Genomic DNA, 18,313 nt, shown 5'->3' with positions numbered 1-18,313 from the left:
TTCTTGTGTGTGTGTGTCTGTGTAGAACATTATAGGTGAAGTACTATGTCTGTGTAGAACATTATAGGTAAAGTACTGTGTCTGTGTAGAACATTATAGGTGAAGTACTGTGTCTGTGTAGAACATTATAGGTGAAGTACTGTGTCTGTGTAGAACATTATAGGTGAAGTACTCTGGCTGTGTAGAACATTATAGGGTGAAGTACTGTGTCTGTGTAGAACATTATAGGTGAAGTACTGTGTCTATGTAGAACATTATAGGTGAAGTACTGTGTCTGTGTAGAACATTATAGGTGAAGTACTCTGGCTGTGTAGAACATTATAGGTGAAGTACTCTGGCTGTGTAGAACATTATAGGTGAAGTACTCTGGCTGTGTAGAACATTATAGGTGAAGTACTCTGGCTGTGTAGAACATTATAGGTGAAGTACTCTGGCTGTGTAGAACATTATAGGTGAAGTACTCTGGCTGTGTAGAACATTATAGGTGAAGTACTCTGGCTGTGTAGAACATTACAGGTGAAGTACTCTGGCTGTGCCAGTGGAGGGCATTCTGCGTTCACTGCTTTTCACTGTAGATTTTCACGGGCCTATCTCCCTCTCTCTCTCTCTTTCCCCCACCCCTTTACCCCACTCTCTTTCTCACTCCCTCCCTCCCTTTTCTCTCTCTCCGCTCCTCCTTTCTCTCTCCCTTCTCTCCCACGCTCTCTTTCTCAATCATAGTGTTTAATCTCTCAGGTCTTTAACAGCTGGATTATAGTGTAATTATGGGACCAATATAAAGCACTGATTGTTAGATGGTTTCACATTGACATATGTAAGCTATGCAATACCCAATAGCATCTGTAGTTGGGGAACATTTATGTTTTGATAGCTCTGTGTGTGTGTGTGTGTGTGTGTGTGTGTGTGTGTGTGTGTGTGTGTAACCAGCGAGGCCCGGTGTGAGACTGGGCTGATCAGGTGTCAGACAGAGAGCAGAGCTGAGGAAGAGATGGAGTTCTGAAGGTCTGTTTTAGAGGTAGACAGACTACTGAGGAAGAGATGGAGTTCTGAAGGTCTGTTTTAGAGGTAGACAGACTACTGAGGAAGAGATGGAGTTCTGAAGGTCTGTTTTAGAGGTAGACAGACTACTGAGGAAGAGATGGAGTTCTGAAGGTCTGTTTTAGAGGTAGACAGACTACTGAGGAAGAGATGGAGTTCTGAAGGTCTGTTTTAGAGGTAGACAGACTACTGAGGAAGAGATGGAGTCCTGAAGGTCTGTTTTAGAGGTAGACAGACTACTGAGGAAGAGATGGAGTTCTGAAGGTCTGTTTTAGAGGTAGACAGACTACTGAGGAAGAGATGAGTCCTGAAGGTCTGTTTTAGAGGTAGACAGACTACTGAGGAAGAGATGGAGTCCTGAAGGTCTGTTTTAGAGGTAGACAGACTACTGAGGAAGAGATGGAGTCCTGAAGGTCTGTTTTAGAGGTAGACAGACTACTGAGGAAGAGATGGAGTCCTGAAGGTCTGTTTTAGAGGTAGACAGACTACTGAGGAAGAGATGGAGTCCTGAAGGTCTGTTTTAGAGGTAGACAGACTACTGAGGAAGAGATGAGTCCTGAAGGTCTGTTTTAGAGGTAGACAGACTACTGAGGAAGAGATGGAGTCCTGAAGGTCTGTTTTAGAGGTAGACAGACTACTGAGGAAGAGATGAGTCCTGAAGGTCTGTTTTAGAGGTAGACAGACTACTGAGGAAGAGATGAGTCCTGAAGGTCTGTTTTAGAGGTAGACAGACTACTGAGGAAGAGATGGAGTCCTGAAGGTCTGTTTTAGAGGTAGACAGACTACTGAGGAAGAGATGAGTCCTGAAGGTCTGTTTTAGAGTTAGACAGACTACTGAGGAAGAGATGGAGTTCTGAAGGTCTGTTTTAGAGGTAGACAGACTACTGAGGAAGAGATGGAGTTCTGAAGGTCTGTTTTAGAGGTAGACAGACTACTGAGGAAGAGATGGAGTTCTGAAGGTCTGTTTTAGAGGTAGACAGACTACTGAGGAAGAGATGGAGTCCTGAAGGTCTGTTTTAGAGGTAGACAGACTACTGAGGAAGAGATGAGTCCTGAAGGTCTGTTTTAGAGTTAGACAGACTACTGAGGAAGAGATGAGTCCTGAAGGTCTGTTTTAGAGGTAGACAGACTACTGAGGAAGAGATGGAGTCCTGAAGGTCTGTTTTAGAGGTAGACAGACTACTGAGGAAGAGATGAGTCCTGAAGGTCTGTTTTAGAGGTAGACAGACTACTGAGGAAGAGATGGAGTTCTGAAGGTCGGTGTGTCGAGACAACGTATAGAGACAACCTATAGAGACAACCTATAGAGACAACCTATAGAGACAACCTATAGAGACAACGTATAGAGACAACCTATAGAGACAACGTATAGAGACAACGTATAGAGACAACCTATAGAGACAACGTATAGAGACAACGTATAGAGACAACCTATAGAGACAACGTATAGAGACAACCTATAGAGACAACGTATAGAGACAACCTATAGAGACAACCTATAGAGACAACGTATAGAGACAACCTATAGAGACAACCTATAGAGACAACCTATAGAGACAACCTATAGACAACCTATAGAGACAACCTATAGAGACAACCTATAGAGACAACGTATAGAGACAACCTATAGAGACAACCTATAGAGACAACCTATAGAGACAACCTATAGAGACAACGTATAGAGACAACCTATAGAGACAACGTATAGAGACAACGTATAGAGACAACGTATAGAGACAACCTATAGAGACAACCTATAGAGACAACCTATAGAGACAACCTATAGAGACAACGTATAGAGACAACCTATAGAGACAACCTATAGAGACAACCTATAGAGACAACCTATAGAGACAACCTATAGAGACAACGTATAGACAACCTATAGAGACAACCTATAGAGACAACCTATAAAGCTGTGTGTTATTTGGTTCAGGGAGAGAGTGGGACTTGTGTGTTTCTGAAGAGAGGAGAGAGGGGGAGGCCGGATCCTAAACCTAAAACCTCTCAGCAGGCTGGTGAGTGACAGACAGTAAGCTCTTTACTGCAGTACTGGAGGACTGAGTTACTGGGTGACCAGAGCTCTTTACTGCAGTACTGGAGGACTGAGTTACTGGGTGACCAGAGCTCCTTACTGCAGTACTGGAGGACTGAGTTACTGGGTGACCAGAGCTCCTTACTGCAGTACTGGAGGACTGAGTTACTGGGTGACCAGAGCTCCTTACTACAGTACTGGAGGACTGAGTTACTGGGTGACCAGAGCTCCTTACTACAGTACTGGAGGACTGAGTTACTGGGTGACCAGAGCTCTTTACTGCAGTACTGGAGGACTGAGTTACTGGGTGACCAGAGCTCCTTACTGCAGTACTGGAGGACTGAGTTACTGGGTGACCAGAGCTCCTTACTACAGTACTGGAGGACTGAGTTACTGGGTGACCAGAGCTCCTTACTGCAGTACTGGAGGACTGAGTTACTGGGTGACCAGAGCTCCTTACTACAGTACTGGAGGACTGAGTTACTGGGTGACCAGAGCTCTTTACTGCAGTACTGGAGGACTGAGTTACTGGGTGACCAGAGCTCCTTACTACAGTACTGGAGGACTGAGTTACTGGGTGACCAGAGCTCCTTACTACAGTACTGGAGGACTGAGTTACTGGGTGACCAGAGCTCTTTACTGCAGTACTGGAGGACTGAGTTACTGGGTGACCAGAGCTCCTTACTACAGTACTGGAGGACTGAGTTACTGGGTGACCAGAGCTCCTTACTACAGTACTGGAGGACTGAGTTACTGGGTGACCAGAGCTCCTTACTGCAGTACTGGAGGACTGAGTTACTGGGTGACCAGAGCTCCTTACTACAGTACTGGAGGACTGAGTTACTGGGTGACCAGAGCTCCTTACTGCAGTACTGGAGGACTGAGTTACTGGGTGACCAGAGCTCCTTACTACAGTACTGGAGGACTGAGTTACTGGGTGACCAGAGCTCCTTACTGCAGTACTGGAGGACTGAGTTACTGGGTGACCAGAGCCATATAAAGGTTTGGCCAACTTTGCCAGTCATAAGGAATATTTGGATTCTCAGTAACCATAGCAGTTCAGCTAGCTGTTGTTTGAAAAGTCAGTAAATTCAGCATTTCACTATATGGCTCTATCTGTGTGTCAGTACCAAGGTGAAGCATTGCTGTGGCAGTAAAGCAGTGGGTTGTTACAGTAAAGCAGTGGGTTGTTGCAGTAAAGCAGTGGGTTGTTGCAGTAAAGCAGTGGGTTGTTACAGTAAAGCAGTGGGTTGTTACAGTAAAGCAGTGGGTTGTTGCAGTAAAGCAGTGGGTTGTTACAGTAAAGCAGTGGGTTGTTACAGTAAAGCAGTGGGTTGTTGCAGTAAAGCAGTGGGTTGTTACAGTAAAGCAGTGGGTTGTTACAGTAAAGCAGTGGGTTGTTACAGTAAAGCAGTGGGTTGTTACATTAAAGCAGTGGGTTGTTGCAGTAAAGCAGTGGGTTGTTACAGTAAAGCAGTGGGTTGTTACAGTAAAGCAGTGGGTTGTTGCAGTAAAGCAGTGGGTTGTTACAGTAAAGCAGTGGGTTGTTGCAGTAAAGCAGTGGGGTTGTTGCAGTAAAGCAGTGGGTTGTTGCAGTAAAGCAGTGGGGTGTTGCAGTAAAGCAGTGGGGTGTTACAGTAAAGCAGTGGGTTGTTGCAGTAAAGCAGTGGGTTGTTACAGTAAAGCAGTGGGGTGTTACAGTAAAGTGGTGAGTTTTTGTAATAAAGTGCTGTTTTCTCCTTGCATCAAGTTTCACTGTATTGTCTGGCAACGTAGAAAGGAATGTGTGTGTGTGGGAGTGTGTGTGTGTATGTGTGTGTGTGTGTGTGTGGGAGTGTGTGTGTGTGTGTGAGTGTGGAGGGGTATGTACAGCTAGAGTTCTCATTTATTAAACATGGCTGTTAGAAACCCAACACACCTGTAGCCAACACACACCTCTCCCTCTTACGTCTCTCTACAATGTGTGTGTGTGTGTGTGTGTGTGTGTGTGTGTGTGTGTGTGTGTGTGTGTGTGTGTGTGTGTGTGTGTGTGTGTGCGTGCGTGCGTGCGTGTGTGTGTGTGCGTTCATGCATGCCAGTGTGTGGTGAAAGAAACAGATGACACAGCTAAAGGGTTAATTGCTAACTCCCAGGCTGGAGCCTCTGGAGGACCACGCCCATCCCAGAGTTCAATGGGCCGAAGGTCTCTTGTCCTCCGCTGCTTCGGTCAAGACAGCGAGCAAGAAGACACCTGACCACCTCTAAACCTCTACCAAGCTTCTCCAGCCCTGTCTGATCCTGTCTTCACGGTAAGTCTCCAGTTTCCTGTTTCGGCTGCTATTTACCACGCAAATACAGTAGCCTATGTGGTGCTTTCTGACACTTACAGTATATCAAAGGAGGAAGACTGATCGATCACTACTTGGCACCAAATGAGTCATCAGAGTACAACGGGAGGAAAAATATAGCAGAACTTTTCATACAGTCTTGTCTCAGCCAGTACTGTTTAAGTTCTGTAATATACTTGTTGCACTTAGTTAGTAAGTCAATTTCTTGCTAAGTAAATGTCTAACTGGCTACTGCGATCATTTATCTGTATATATTTTTTAATAATGTCATTTAGTTATCAAGGACACCACATAATATTGAACATATCAGCTCACAACACTGCAGTTATGTCCACAGCTGATGTTCATATGGAGATGGCTGTAAAATAATAAAACTCCTCTTCTCTACCCAGCGCAGCTGAACAACTCCCAGCCTCTGTTAGGCCAGTCGGCAAACCCACTCTACTCAGCCAGGAGTTACTGAACACGGGGAGCAGAGAGACCTTGGCCCCTCTCGTCCAGAACAGAACCAAACAGACACAGGCTTTTATGAAGGTGTGTTCTGGGGTGTGAGCCCCCGGGGGGTCAGGTGTGTGGAGAGTGTGTGGAGGGTCAGCGAGGGGAGCTGTCTGGGTGTGTGGCGGAGAGGGGCGAGGAGTGTGTAAAGTTTACATAAGGCAGCAGGGTGTGGGTCAATTAAATTCAAAAATGTGCACCCGAAATCATTTCCTGAATTGACTAAACTTGAATGGAACGGTACAGAGCTGTGGGATCAAAGTCACGGCCATATATGGAGTCTACGCTGAGTGAGCCCTCAGTCTCAGTTAGACGGGGCATGGACTCTACAAGGTGTAGAGTCTACAAGCATTCCACAGGGATGCTGGCCCATGTTGACTCCATTGACCTTCAAGTTGTCAGGATGTCCTCTGGGTGGTGGACCATTCTTGAAACACACTGTTGAACGTGAAAATCCCAGCAGCGGTATATTGAGGCCATTCCAGGTCACAACACACAACACGTCCTTATTGTCCTCTTATCTCTCTCTCTAGTTAATCAATAACAACACAACTATTTTCAATAATAATAGATCATCATGCAGAACTGTATCATGTTATCTTTGAGAGCTTAAAGATATGGACCCTTACCTTCTGGGGCTTAGATTGTATGGTTCAATATATACATTTGATTCTAAATTGTAGATAGTCTTATCTTTACTCTCTCCTTATTCTAGTTAGCTCTGTATTCTCTGCAGCCTGTGGTAGCACACTTATCACTGTTAGAACGGGTAGATTAGCTTATTGCTCAATACACTTGCAGGTCAATGGAAGCATGAGGTCACAATGGAAGCATGAGGTCACAATGGAAACATGAGGTCACAATGGAAGCATGAGGTCACAATGGAAACATGAGGTCACAATGGAAGCATGAGTTCACAATGGAAGCATGAGGCCACAATGGAAGCATGAGGTCACAATGGAAGCATGTTGACTCTGTCAGTTTAGCAGTCAAGTTTGTTCTGCATCTGTACCTCACGTTTCTATTACAAATATTTCCCTCTATTCTGATGATACATTGACTGTGTGTGTGTGTGTGTGTGTGTGTGTGTGTGTGTGTGTGTGTGTGTGTGTGTGTGTGTGTGTGTGTGTGTGTGTGTGTGTGTATCAGGTCATCTAGACAGACTGTCCAGTATGGCAAACAAGGTGACCCAGATATCACGAGAGGACCTGGAGGAGCTCCGAGAGGCTTTCAACAGGATCGGTTAGTTACACACACACACACACACACACACACACACACACACACACACACACACACACACACACACACACACACACACACACACACACACACACACACCACACACACACACACACACACAGCTTTTGCAGCAAATGCTGACTCAGGTCATGGTTTATAACCAATCATAAAGCAGTATACTTTTTTTTTATTGGTCAGTTCACTCTGTGTTAGGGACCTGCACACCTGTTCTACGACTTCCCTTCAGGTGTGCAAAAGGCTTTGCTCTACGTGTCAGGGGTTGCCAGGTTCATCGGTGAACTGAGTAGTTGCCAGATGACTCATCATTAGAGTCAGTACATTCCTGATAAGTGAGCATCAGATTGCTACAAACTCTGTATAAGTACACTGCAGTTCATCAGACCCAATTAGGAGCTGTTAGATAATCTATATGTTAGAGAGGGAGATAGGTAACCTATAGGTTAGAGAGGGAGATAGGTAACCTATATGTTAGAGAGGGAGATAGGTTACCTATAGGTTAGAGAGGGAGATAGGTAACCTCTAGGTTAGAGAGGGAGATAGGTAACCTATAGGTTAGAGAGGGAGATAGGTAACCTATATGTTAGAGAGGGAGATATGTAACCTATATGTTAGAGAGGGAGATAGGTAACCTATATGTTAGAGAGGGAGATAGGCAACCTATATGTTAGAGAGGGAGATATGTAACCTATATGTTAGAGAGAGAGATAGGTAACCTATATGTTAGAGAGGGAGATAGGTAACCTATATGTTAGAAAGGGAGATGGGTAACCTATATGTTAGAGAGGGAGATAGGTAACCTGTCTGTTCTGTCTGTCTGTCTGTCTGTCTGTCTGTCTGTCTGTCTGTCTGTCTGTCTGTCTGTCTGTCTGTCTGTCTGTCTGTCTGTCTGTCTGTCTGTCTGTCTGTCTGTCTGTCTGTCTGTCTGTCTGTCTGTCTGTCTGTCTGTCTGTCTGTCTGTCTGTCTGTCTGTCTGTGTTTCCTCCCATACAGACACTGACAACAGCGGTTTTGTCAGTGACTTTGAGCTGCAGGAGCTGTTCAGAGAGGCTAGTTTCTGCATGCCAGGCTACAGAGTCAGAGACATAGTGGAGATCTTCGTAGCAGGAGACACCAACAAGGACGGGAAGATCAGCTTTGAAGAGTTTGTCTCGGTAAGATAGAAAATACACCGAAGTAAAGACAGTGACACATGTAGACACACTCACACAGACACACTCACACACTCACGGCCCATCCTGTCTTGTAGATCTACCAGGAGCTGAAGAGTAAGGAGCTCAGTGAGACGTTCAAGAAAACCATCGCCAGGAGAGAAGGGATACAATCCTTTGGAGGATTGTCAGGAATCTCCAGCGAGGGAACACAGCACTCCTACTCAGGTAGAGAGAGAGAGAGAGAGAGAGAGAGAGAGAGAGAGAGAGAGAGAGAGAGAGAGAGAGAGAGAGAGAGAGAGAGAGAGAGAGAGAGAGAGAGAGAGAGAGAGAGAGAGAGAGAGAGAGAGAGAGAGAGAGAATGAGAAATAGCGATAGAGAGACCCAGACAGAGAGAAACAGAGAGCGAGAGAGAGAGAAAGGGAGAGTGAGAGAGAAAGAATGAGAGAATGTGTGTGTGTCCTAGAGAGCTTTGAAGAGTGTGTGTGTGTGTGTTAGATGAGGAGAAGGTGGCGTTTGTGAACTGGATCAACAAGTCTCTGGCCAAAGATGAAGACTGTAAACACCTTCTACCCATGAACCCTGACGGAGACAGTCTCTTCAAATCAGTAAAAGATGGGATCCTGCTCTGGTAACACACACACAGGCACAAATATATATACACACACACACACACACACACACACTGCTATCATATACTCTGTTTTGTCTTTGCAGTAAAATGATCAACCTCTCCCAGTCTGACACCATCGATGAGAGAGTCATCAACACCAAGAAACACACCACCTTTACCATGACTGTGAGTTAACACACACACACACACACACACACACACACACACACACACACACACACACACACACACACACACACACGAAAAGTTGGATTGTCCCTTATCCAAACTGTAACTCACTCTCTCTCTCCCTTCTCTAGGAGAACCTGATGCTGGCGATAAACTCTGCGTTGTCTATCGGCTGTACCGTGGTCAACATCGACGCCCCTGACCTGATGGCTGGGAAACCCCACCTGGTGCTGGGGCTGCTTTGGCAGATTATCAAGATAGGACTGTTTGCTGATATAGAGATCAGCAGCAACGAAGGTGCACACACACACACACACACACACACACACACAATGTCAAACACATACACACATGCACGCATACACAGCCACAAACAAAGAGAGTGTCTAATTTAGTTTCAATGTCATATGAACTTCATGCCCATGTCAAATTATATGACCCCACCTGTACCACACTGCAAGCTGATTGGCTGATTGTGTTCATTTGCAGCTCTTATTAACCTGCTGTCTGAGGGGGAGGAGTTAGAGCACCTGATGTCATTGTCTCCTGAAGAACTGTTGCTACGCTGGGTCAACCATCACCTAGGCAACGCTGGGGCCCAACCAATCAGCAACTTCAGCCAAGACATCAAGGTAATACACACACACACACAGTCACTCACGTACAGTCACGCGCACACACACACACTGCAAATATGTTGTTGTTTATGTATTAATGCTGTTATTATACTGTGTTTGTAGGATTCCAGGGCGTATTTCTACCTGTTGGACCAGATCTCACCTAAAGGAGAGGACTTAGACGAGATGGCCATCCTCATCGATATGACCGGCATCAATGTAAGTGTGTGTGTATTCATATGTGCGTGTTCATGTTTGCATGCGTGTGTGTGTATGTTGCCGCTTACGTGTGTGTGTGTGTGTGTGTGTGTGTGTGTGTGTGTGTGTGTGTGTGTGTGTGTGTGTGTGTGTGTGTGTGTGTGTGTGTGTGTGTGTATAGGAGCGTGACGACGAACGCAGGGCAGAGATGATGCTTCGCCAGGCAGCCCGTCTGGACTGCAGACAGTTTGTCTCTCCTATGGATGTGGTGTCTGGCAACAGCAAGCTGAACCTGGCCTTCGTAGCCAACCTCTTCAACACACACCCAGCCCTGAAGAGGACTAACAGCAACAACATAGACACAGCACTCATAGAGGGTGAGCTGCACACACACACACACACACACACACACACACACACACACACACTCTTTCTTTCTCACACCAACACACACTCTTTCTTTCTTTCTTTCTTTCTCACACACACACACATCACACTGTATTATGTGTAATGTTGTCCTAACAGGAGAATCCAGAGAGGAGAAAACATTCAGGAACTGGATGAACTCTCTGGGAGTTGCTCCCTATGTTAACCACCTCTACTGGTACAGTAACCACACACACACACACACACACACACACACACACACACACACACACACACACACACACACACACACACACACACACACACACACACACACACACACACACACACACACACACACACACACACACACACACAGGGAGAGAGAGAGAGTATGCATGTGTGTGTGTTGATGTTTGCATGTGTTGATTGGTGTGTGTGTGTGTGTGTGTGTGTTGCAGTGACCTGTGTGACGCGGTGGTGATTCTCCAGTTGTATGAGAAAGTCAACGTCCCTGTAGAGTGGAAAAAAGTCAACAGACCTCCATACTCTGCACTGGGCAGTAACATGAAGAAGGTACACACACACATTTTAAATACTTTATTTGAATCCACCAATCAAACTGACGTGGCACTCAAGGGTACAGAAAGCACCTGCTTCTCCAAACAGCCAGGCTGCCCACGACAGCTGAAACAGACCGGTACCTAGCCAACTGGTCTCCTTCTCCAAACAGCTAGGCTGCCCACGACAGCTGAAACAGACCGGTACCTAGCCAACTGGTCTCCTTCTCCAAACAGCTAGGCTGCCCCCGACAGCTGAAACAGAGCAGTACCTAGCCAACTGGTCTCCTTCTCCAAACAGCTAGGCTGCCCACGACAGCTGAAACAGAGCGGTACCTAGCCAACTGGTCTCCTTCTCCAAACAGCTAGGCTGCCCACGACATCTGAAACAGAGCGGTACCTAGCCAACTGGTCTCCTTCTCCAAACAGCCAGGCTGCCCACGACAGCTGAAACAGAGCGGTACCTAGCCAACTGGTCTCCTTCTCCAAACAGCTAGGCTGCCCACGACAGCTGAAACAGACCGGTACCTAGCCAACTGGTCTCCTTCTCCAAACAGCTAGGCTGCCCACGACAGCTGAAACAGAGCGGTACCTAGCCAACTGGTCTCCTTCTCCAAACAGCTAGGCTGCCCCCGACAGCTGAAACAGAGCGGTACCTAGCCAACTGGTCTCCTTCTCCAAACAGCTAGGCTGCCCACGACAGCTGAAACAGACCGGTACCTAGCCAACTGGTCTCCTTCTCCAAACAGCTAGGCTGCCCCCGACAGCTGAAACAGAGCAGTACCTAGCCAACTGGTCTCCTTCTCCAAACAGCTAGGCTGCCCACGACAGCTGAAACAGAGCGGTACCTAGCCAACTGGTCTCCTTCTCCAAACAGCTAGGCTGCCCCCGACAGCTGAAACAGACCAGTACCTAGCCAACTGGTCTCCTTCTCCAAACAGCTAGGCTGCCCACGACAGCTGAAACAGAGCGGTACCTAGCCAACTGGTCTCCTTCTCCAAACAGCTAGGCTGCCCCCGACAGCTGAAACAGAGCGGTACCTAGCCAACTGGTCTCCTTCTCCAAACAGCTAGGCTGCCCCCGACAGCTGAAACAGACCGGTACCTAGCCAACTGGTCTCCTTCTCCAAACAGCTAGGCTGCCCACGACAGCTGAAACAGAGCGGTACCTAGCCAACTGGTCTCCTTCTCCAAACAGCTAGGCTGCCCACGACAGCTGAAACAGACCGGTACCTAGCCAACTGGTCTCCTTCTCCAAACAGCCAGGCTGCCCACGACAGCTGAAACAGAGCGGTACCTAGCCAACTGGTCTCCTTCTCCAAACAGCTAGGCTGCCCCCGACAGCTGAAACAGAGCAGTACCTAGCCAACTGGTCTCCTTCATCAAACAGCTAGGCTGCCCACGACAGCTGAAACAGAGCGGTACCTAGCCAACTGGTCTCCTTCTCCAAACAGCTAGGCTGCCCCCGACAGCTGAAACAGACCGGTACCTAGCCAACTGGTCTCCTTCTCCAAACAGCTAGGCTGCCCACGACAGCTGAAACAGAGCGGTACCTAGCCAACTGGTCTCCTTCTCCAAACAGCTAGGCTGCCCCCGACAGCTGAAACAGAGCGGTACCTAGCCAACTGGTCTCCTTCTCCAAACAGCTAGGCTGCCCACGACAGCTGAAACAGACCGGTACCTAGCCAACTGGTCTCCTTCTCCAAACAGCTAGGCTGCCCACGACAGCTGAAACAGAGCGGTACCTAGCCAACTGGTCTCCTTCTCCAAACAGCTAGGCTGTCCACGACAGCTGAAACAGACCGGTACCTAGCCAGTTGCTATGCCCTAGTTTTTGTCAGGCTTCTCAGCAAAGGCCTGCTCCATGTAGCCGTCCAACGAGCAGCCTCTTCCAAAACGAGCACCACCCCCTGGCCTCCCCCCACAACAACAATATCTGGCGTATTTGGCACACACACACACACACACACACGCACAAGCACACACACACACACACACACACACACACACACACACACACACACACACACACACACACACACACACACACACACACACACACACACACACACACACACACACACACACACACACACACACACACACACGAGACTCTCTTTTATCAATATATTGTTGATGAAAATACAGAGGATTTCCAGGCATTGTTGTTGTGTGTCTGTGTGTGTAGTTGGAGAACTGTACCTATGCAGTGGAACTGGGTCGGAATAAAGCTCGATTCTCATTGGTGGGAATTGGAGGAGTGAATCTGAACGAGGGAAGTCCCATGCACACACTGGCTCTGGTCTGGCAGCTAATGAGGAGGTATGTACAGTACAAACACACACCTTTCCTTTTTCACTTGGACATCTCTCTCACCTCTTACTATCCCTCTATCATCCCCCACCCCCCTCAGGTACACTCTCCAGGTGTTGTCTGATCTAGGAGATGGGGAGAAGATTGGAGACCAGATCATAATCAACTGGGTCAACACTCAGCTCAAAGAGGGAGGCAAGGACTCACAGATCAGCAGCTTCAAGGTGGGTGTGTACGTGTGTGAGTGTGCAGTGTGCAGTGCACGTTGTGTGCATGTGAACAGCTTTAATGTGTGTGTGTGTGTGTCCTGCAGGATAAGCTGATCAGTACTAGTCTCCCAGTGATAGACTTGTTAGACACCATCGCCCCCAAATCTATCAAAGAGGAGCTGGTGAAGAGAGGGGAGCTCAGCGATGCAGACAAGCTCAACAACGCCAAGTAAATAACCCCTGACCCTTAACCTCTTAACTCTAAATGACCTCGACCCCCAACCTCTAACCTCTTATATCTAACTGACCTCTATCCTCTGACCCCTGACCCCCGAGCTGACTTCCCTTCCCTTTTGTCTTCCTGTAGGTACGCTATCACGGTATCCAGGAAGATCGGAGCCCGTGTCTACGCTCTGCCTGATGACCTGGTCGAGGTGAAACCCAAGATGGTTCTGACTGTGTTCGCATGCCTGATGGGGAGGGGCATGAAGAAAGCTGACGGCTGAACACACACACACACACACACACACGCTCAGACACACTAACATACACCAACAGCCTGTCCCAATTTGCTCCAAGCCCTTTACCCTCTTCCTGTCTCCTGCTCATCTCGTCTGTGATTAGATCAGTGTATATAATCAGAGAATCAGAGCACAGCTGATTGTTCATTAAACATTTATTTCAGTTATGTTCCCAAGGAGGCACTGATGGGTCATTTTAATATCTCTAAATGATTCATGTATTAATTCATTCTGTATAAAAGAAACCACAGAATAGAATTATAAATCTATATAGTGGAGGGGACATGAACCCTTTGGTTTCAATCACACACATGCGCACATACACACACCTTACAGAATGAACAGTACAGACATGCTGCAGACCTGTAAATGTTGTGTAATTCTCTTGACTTAGTAAACGCAATCTACCGACGATAACAGACTGACATTTTGTTCATGCAAATTGTGTGTGTGTGGGAGGGGTGGTGCATTTTTGAATACTCAATCATAAACATGTATAATAAAACCCATTTAACAAACGCGTGTTTCACCCGGGACTGAGATAAATGTTTACCAGAAACAAAGGAGGACAACAAAGGAGGACTGTGTGATGGAACTAGGTCAGTAAGCCTTGTGTGAGTTGATGCACGGTCCCAACTTCCATCTCACTAACAACGCTGGGATGGGATTTAGTTCATTTAATTCACAGATACATCTTCCCCTCTCGCCTCACTCCCACGTTTCAACTGGCAGTGATAATTACTGTACCACAGATACATCTTCCCCTCTCGCCTCACTCCCACGTTTCAACTGGCAGTGATAATTACTGTACCACAGATACATCTTCCCCTCTCGCCTCACTCACACGTTTCAACTGGCGGTGATAATTACTGTACCACAGATACATCTTCCCCTCTCGCCTCACTCCCACGTTTCAACTGGCGGTGATAATTACTGTACCACAGATACATCTTCCCCTCTCGCCTCACTCCCACGTTTCAACTGGCGGTGATAATTACTGTACCACAGATACATCTTCTCCTCTCGCCTCACTCCCACGTTTCAACTGGCGGTGATAATTACTGTACCACAGATACATCTTCCCCTCTCTGGCCCACTCCCACGTTTCAACTGGCGGTGATAATTACTGTACCACAGATACATCTTCCCCTCTCGCCTCACTCACACGTTTCAACTGGCGGTGATAATTACTGTACCACAGATACATCTTCCCCTCTCGCCTCACTCCCACGTTTCAACTGGCGGTGATAATTACTGTACCACAGATACATCTTCCCCTCTCGCCTCACTCCCACGTTTCAACTGGCGGTGATAATTACTGTATCACAGATACATCTTCCCCTCTCGCCTCACTCCCACGTTTCAACTGGCGGTGATAATTACTGTATCACAGATACATCTTCCCCTCTCGCCTCACTCACACGTTTCAACTGGCGGTGATAATTACTGTACCACAGATACATCTTCCCCTCTCGCCTCACTCCCACGTTTCAACTGGCGGTGATAATTACTGTACCACAGATACATCTTCCCCTCTCGCCTCACTCACACGTTTCAACTGGCGGTGATAATTACTGTACCACAGATACAGCTTTTTTGGGCTGAGCCTCAGAGGTGGAAACACAAATGGCAACATTTTGGAGCCAAACACTGGTGCTCAGCCTGATAATGGAAATAAACCACGAGAGACCCACAAAATCTTAGAATATATACCACAAGAGACCTACAAACTCTTAGAATATATTCCACGAGAGACCTACAAACTCTTAGAATATATTCCACGAGAGACCTACAAACTCTTAGAATATATACCACAAGAGACCTACAAACTCTTAGAATATATACCACGAGAGACCTACAAACTCTTAGAATATATACCACAAGAGACCTACAAACTCTTAGAATATATACCACAAGAGACCTACAAACTCTTAGAATATATACCACAAGAGACCTACAAACTCTTCGAATATATACCACAAGAGACCTACAAACTCTTAGAATATATACCCAGAGAGACCTACAAACTCTTAGAATATATACCACAAGAGACCCACAAAATCTTAGAATATATTCCACGAGAGACCTACAAACTCTCAGAATATATACCACGAGAGACCTACAAATTCTTAGAAGGGAATAGAGGGAGGGAATAGCTACACTGTTTGTATTCGGTCATGTTTCCAGTCGCCTTGCCATGATTAAAAGCGGTGGTTCGCACTTTCAGTTTTGCGTGAATGCTGTCATCAATCCACGGTTTCTGCTTAGGGAAGGTTTTAATAGTCACAGTGGGTACAACATCACCGGTTCACTTGCTAATAAACTCGCTCGCCGAGTCAACGTATAGGTCAATGTTATTGTCTGAGGCTACCCGGAACATATCCCAGTCCACGTGATCGAAGCAATCTTGAAGCGTGGAATCCGATTGGTCAGACCAGCGTTGGATAGACCTGAGCATGGGCATTTCCTGTTTTAGTTTCTGTCTATAGGCTGGGAGCAACAAAATGGAGTCATGGTCAGATTTGCCAAAGGCAGGGCGGGGAAGGGCTTTGTATGCATCGCGGAAGTTAGAGTAGCAATGGTCCAGAATGCTACCAGCCCGTGTCGCGCATTCGATATGCTGATAGAATTTAGGAAGTCTTGTTCTCAGATTAGCTTTGTTAAAATCCACAGCTACAATAAATGCAGCCTTAGGATATATGGTTTCCAGTTTACATAGAGTCCAGTGAAGATCTTTCAGGGCCGTCGAGGTATCTGCTTGGGGGGGATATATAACGGCTGTGACTATAATCAAAGAGAATTCTCTTGGTAGATAATGCAGTCAGCATTTGATTGTAAGGAATTATAGGTCAGGTGAACAAAAGGACTTGAGTTTCTGTATGTTGTTATGATCACACCATGAGTCATTAATCATAAGGCATACACCCCCGCCCTTCTTCTTACCAGAGAGTTGTTTTTTTCTGTCGGCGCGATGCATGAAGAAACCGGGTGGCTGTACTGACTCTGATAACATATCCTGAGTGAGCCATGTTTCCGTGAAACAGAGAATGTTACAATCCCTGATATCTCTCTGGAAGGCAACTCGTGCCCTAATTTCGTCCACCTTGTTGTCTAGAGATTGGACATTGGCGAGTAATATGCTCGGAAGCGGCGGATGGTGTGCTCACCTTCTAAGTCTGACCGGTAGGCCGCTCCATCTGCCTCTTCTGCGGCGACCGTGTTGTTTTGGGTCGGCCTCTGGGATAAGATCCCATGTCCAGGGTAGAGGTCCAAACAAAGGAACCGCTTCGGGAAAGTCGTATTCTTGGTCGTAATGTTGGTAAGTTGACGTCGCTTTTATATCCAATAGTTCTTCCCGGCTGTATGTAATAACACTGTATGTAATAACAATATAAGAAACAATATTAGAAACAAAATACATAAATAACAAATTACTGCATAGTTTCCTAAGGTCCTGAAGGACCTGAAGTGAGGCGACCATCTCTGTCGGCGCCATCTTGCATGGGTGACTACTTTGAAGAATCTCAAATATAAAATATATTTTGATTCGTTTAACACTTTTTTGGTTACTACATGATTCCATATGTGTTATTTCATAGTTTTGATGTCTTCAATAGTATTGTACAATGTAGAAAATAGTAAAAAGAAAGAAAAACCCTTGAATGAGTAGGTGTGTCCAAACTTTTGACTGGTACTGTATAATCACAAAATATCTACAAACTCAGGCTAGTAGTCCAGATTCTCAATCTCAGAACCACCTGCAGAAGTAGACAGACATACACAGTTATATTGCACAGTAGAAAAAGGCCAATGTGATCATCATATTCAATAGGACATGCTGGACAATAACACTAACATGCAAATATTTTGTTTTTTTCCCCCACAGATATCCTATTAAATTACTGGTATGTGAGTTCTGTAAATCTGTACATTTTACATCATATCTGCTGCAGTTTCCTCAAGGGAGAGCAGTTTGCGTTTGATTGTCCGAATCAAGACTGGACCTCTACAGTTGCCATAGCCAAACGTCACTTTGGACCGAAAGTTTTCAAACGGCTCCTTTGAGGAAGACATGAGGGCCGAAATGTTGTCGTTTCTCTCATAGCAGTGTACAATTTAGCCAGCTGTTTTTAAATAGAGCGTTTTGTGGACTGTTCACAGTCCCTGGTCTAAAGATGGAAGGCTTGGAAATGTCCGCTATGATACCTGCACTGCAGGAGCTAGCGAGGTGAGTCTGCGCCGTCTGTAGTCTGGACGTTGTTATTGTTTTGCTACTGTAGGTAACGTTAACTTAGCTAACATGCTAACTAACTTAGTACAGTTTTCCAACTGCTCCTCACATTGTTGTTTAGTAAAATAATTTAACAGTATGACTTGATAAACGTCAGTAATGCTAACTAGCTCGGTAGCTTGTTAATAATA

At 46.2% G+C, this 18,313-nt stretch overlaps 1 protein-coding gene across 2 annotated transcripts; it reads left to right on the top strand.

Moving 5' to 3' along the window:
* Nucleotides 1-5,083: 5,083 nt before the first annotated feature.
* LOC106594147 (plastin-1) lies at nucleotides 5,084-14,409 on the top strand. 2 transcript variants are annotated; one of them, XM_045698975.2, is made up of 17 exons: nucleotides 5,084-5,361; nucleotides 5,793-5,934; nucleotides 7,045-7,137; nucleotides 8,149-8,309; nucleotides 8,405-8,534; nucleotides 8,805-8,937; nucleotides 9,024-9,105; nucleotides 9,240-9,405; nucleotides 9,598-9,740; nucleotides 9,849-9,944; nucleotides 10,105-10,300; nucleotides 10,449-10,527; nucleotides 10,751-10,865; nucleotides 13,037-13,170; nucleotides 13,262-13,385; nucleotides 13,475-13,599; nucleotides 13,738-14,409. In XM_045698975.2, the coding sequence occupies exons 3-17, from the start codon at nucleotides 7,068-7,070 to the stop codon at nucleotides 13,874-13,876; spliced, it is 1,893 nt and encodes a 630-aa protein (XP_045554931.1). In that variant the 5' UTR covers nucleotides 5,084-5,361; nucleotides 5,793-5,934; nucleotides 7,045-7,067; the 3' UTR covers nucleotides 13,877-14,409. The 2 variants fall into 2 exon arrangements, with proteins under 2 accessions (XP_045554931.1, XP_045554930.1); XM_045698974.2 differs by having other exon boundaries at nucleotides 5,111-5,361; nucleotides 5,798-5,934.
* Nucleotides 14,410-18,313: the final 3,904 nt, after the last annotated feature.

The sequence above is a fragment of the Salmo salar genome, chromosome 17, assembly GCF_965601325.2.
Source record: "Salmo salar chromosome 17, fSalSal1, whole genome shotgun sequence".
NCBI classification, from domain to species: Eukaryota; Metazoa; Chordata; class Actinopteri; order Salmoniformes; family Salmonidae; genus Salmo; species Salmo salar.
This window is presented reverse-complemented; position numbering and strand designations above follow the sequence as displayed.

Excerpts from the sequence above, each read along its gene's own strand:
- LOC106594147 (XM_045698975.2), top strand. The coding sequence starts at position 7,068 with ATGGCAAACAAGGTGACCCAGATATCACGAGAGGACCTGGAGGAGCTC. Across the intron at positions 8,938-9,023 it reads AAAGATGGGATCCTGCTCTG|TAAAATGATCAACCTCTCCC; the intron begins GTAACACACACA and ends TTGTCTTTGCAG. Across the intron at positions 13,386-13,474 it reads CACAGATCAGCAGCTTCAAG|GATAAGCTGATCAGTACTAG; the intron begins GTGGGTGTGTAC and ends TGTGTCCTGCAG.